This window comes from Phasianus colchicus, chromosome 5 (genome assembly GCF_987193195.1).
Source record: "Phasianus colchicus chromosome 5, bPhaCol1.hap1.1, whole genome shotgun sequence".
NCBI classification, from domain to species: Eukaryota; Metazoa; Chordata; class Aves; order Galliformes; family Phasianidae; genus Phasianus; species Phasianus colchicus.
In genome coordinates, this window is record NC_143440.1 from 55039203 (window position 1) to 55042178 (window position 2976).

The 2976-nt window shown below is 55.0% G+C and overlaps 1 protein-coding gene across 1 annotated transcript; it reads left to right on the forward strand.

Annotated features, from left to right (window-relative positions):
• Positions 1-279: 279 nt before the first annotated feature.
• Positions 280-1653, forward strand: LOC149917939 (inositol 1,4,5-trisphosphate receptor-interacting protein-like 1). Its single transcript, XM_090142055.1, has one exon. The coding sequence runs from the start codon at positions 280-282 to the stop codon at positions 1285-1287; it is 1008 nt and encodes a 335-aa protein (XP_089998181.1). The 3' UTR covers positions 1288-1653.
• The last annotated feature ends 1323 nt before the right edge of the window (positions 1654-2976 follow it).

A 2976-nucleotide genomic window follows, 5' to 3' on the forward strand; every position in this document is an offset into this window, starting at 1 on the left:
GCAGCAGCAGGGGGAGGGCTGTGCTGGGCCGGGCGCAAACACCGGCCCGCGAGGGGTTTGGGAGCCCGCAGTGACGGCAGCGAGCGCTCAGGGAGCCTGTGAGAGGCTCTCCGGGCAGTCACCACCAGCGCTGGGCTCGGCCCCTGCTGCCTCCCAGCTCCCTCGCCCCTACTCCTACCTGACGACCCCAGGGGCTGTGGCTCCTGGCCCCGCTCCCCCAGCCGTGCGCGAGCTCCCACCCAGCCCCGCTGACCTCCCCTCTCTCACCTCTTCCAGATCATGGCTTTGGCGTTTGTCTTCGCCTTGTTGGCGCAGAGAGTACCTTCTGTTGGTGATGATTTGGATGCAGACACGCTCGAACGCATGCACCAGTATGAGGTGTACATGCAAGAGAAGATGGCAAAGCTGCTGCTGGAGATGGACAAGAAGTTTGCTGAGGAGAGCAGGATGCAGGCGCAACGCTTGCACTTCTCTGCACTGCAGTCCTGGAAAATTTGGGCCTTGGCTGTACTGCTGCTTGTCCTTCTCTTCTGCCACATCTGGTACAGGAAAAGGCAAGCTCGACTACTGGCCGAGCTACGGAACGAATGCAACTGGGAGATGAGGGCGCCGGTGTGCCATGGAGAGCCTGGTGACGTCACCTACATGAGCAGGTTTTACTCCGAGTTCTCCATTTGGCCGCTGAAGACCCGGGCAGACAAGTGCAAGGTGGTCGAGGAGCTGATTGATGAACTTCTGAGCGCCTGTCAGACAGTTCCCCAGAGCTACTTCATGCCACGCCTGCAGCCAGCCATCGGGGTGGGCGTCGGCTTTGAAGGCAGGGGTCCCGAAGGCTGCTACACCGTCTACCGCATGCTCGTGCCCCTGAAGGCACCCCCGGGACATGTCTTCCACTTGGAGGTGGGCCCCAGCGCGAGGATAGGGGTGAGGAACGCCTGCCTCCGCGTGGAGCTCCAGTGCATGTGCGCAAGGGAGCGGCACATGCCGCACATGACCTGCTTCCTCCACCACCCTGAGGACCAGCTGAGGAGAGAGCAGATGCCCAGCCTCCTACAAACCCTCTGCGTCGACTCCTACCTGGAAATGGAGAAAACCGCAACCTGGTTCCAGGAACTGGTGATGGAAGCCTGGGTGGCTATGCCTCAGTCGGCCACAATGAACCTCGAGTTGCTGCCCTCCAGCCGACACTGCAAGCTCAAGCTGACCACCGCCACCAGCAAAACCCTCTGGATTGAGCTCATTCTCGGCATACAGCAAGACTCGCAAACGTACCTGACCTTTGAGTAGGCAGGGGCTGTCGTTATCAGCGGCACGAGGTGGCCGCAGAGACCCATTTCTTCGGGAAGCAGCCACTACAGCACCTTACATCTGAGGGATTTCAAAAGAAACTGCTTACCTAAGGCAGTGGTTGGAGCACAGCAAGACCATAAAGACCACTTTCTGAGCAGCCAGGAGACACAGACAGCTACACCCATATCCTAGTGGCCTCCGACATTTCTACATATGCCACGGGAATCCAGCCTTTTAGATACCTGGCCCACATGGGGTGAACAGGAATTGCCTTCAGCCACACAGAAAACATAGTTAACGTAAATCAGTACAAACCATTATTTCATCCATGCATATGTTTTATTAAAATGTAATAAACATTAAAAACCCAACAAAAAAAAAAAAAAACCAAAACAGTGGTATGTGTGACCTTCTTTTGGTGAAACTAAAGCACCACCAGCTTCTGGATCAACAACAGTGGTGCAATTCTTAGTTCCCAAGGGGTTTGGCAGAGATCAAACAAAAAGAGTTTGCTCACTCCAGAGTCCTCTGAATTGGGCTCTTTCTTGGGATACAGCAAGATTCACAAACGTTCCTGACCTGTGAGTAGGCAGGGGCTGTCATTATCAGCGGCACGAGGCGGCCGCAGAGACGCGCTGCTGCAGAGATGCACTCCTTCACAAAACAGCCAGGCAGGTTGGGCACAACAGATTCCATCGCAAACATCTGCAGCTCCGCGTCCCTGTCCTGGAAGGTGTCTACAAAACGAGTGATGCCCTACTTGCCACCTGCCGCAGAGCTGAGCAGGCTGAACATGGAGAAAACACTGCTCAGCAAGCAGGTGGAAGCTCACTCCAAAGGAAAACCACACCCCATGCAGTTGAAGAGGCCACTGCATGGATGCTTGAAGCAGAGACTCTCGTTTACAGCTGGGCAGGGACCAGCCCGCCTCTCCGTGAGGGTCCATTTGTTCTGCAAGCCTCGGCCTCTACAAACGTGGGAGAAACGCTCTGTCCCTGAGCGTCCTGCTCAAGGAGATGCCCCCAGAGCCAGCTCCCAGTGCTGTGGTGAGACGGCTTTAGAATCACAGAAGTACCAAGGCTGGAAAAGACCTCAAGATCATCCAGTCCAACCATCCACTACCACCACTATTTCCCACTATTCCCGCAGAAACCCGGATAATTCTCCCCGTCATTCACTACACCTCTGGCAAAGGACATACCATGCTGTGACACAAGCTCCCAGGGGAGCTGAACCCTTCACTGACTCTCCTTACCCAGTCCCGCCCTTGGTGAAGCCTCTCTGAAACTCATTCTCCTGCACGCCCGATCCAAACACACACTCCAAACTATTCATTTTCAGCATACACAGCAATGCAGGTTTGCACTGATAAGTCGCGGCACCACAGAAGCCACTAGGCAGAGATGGTGCTTTAGACAGCGACATTCTCCCACCTTCTGCAGGAGGTAAACCTGGGTGAGAGAGGATACATGTTTAACCTGTCTTTTCTTCACAAGGAACAGCGACTGAGTCCCTGATTGCTGACGAAAAGAGGACTACAATGAAGCTCTGCCTCCGTCTCAGCAGGAAGAAGCACCACAGCAGCAGCCCTCAGTGGGATGCAGGTATCCAGGAACGGTAGCTAACCAATGCAGATAAAACACACGGCTGCGGAAACAAAGCTCTGATCTAAAAAAACCCAGCAGA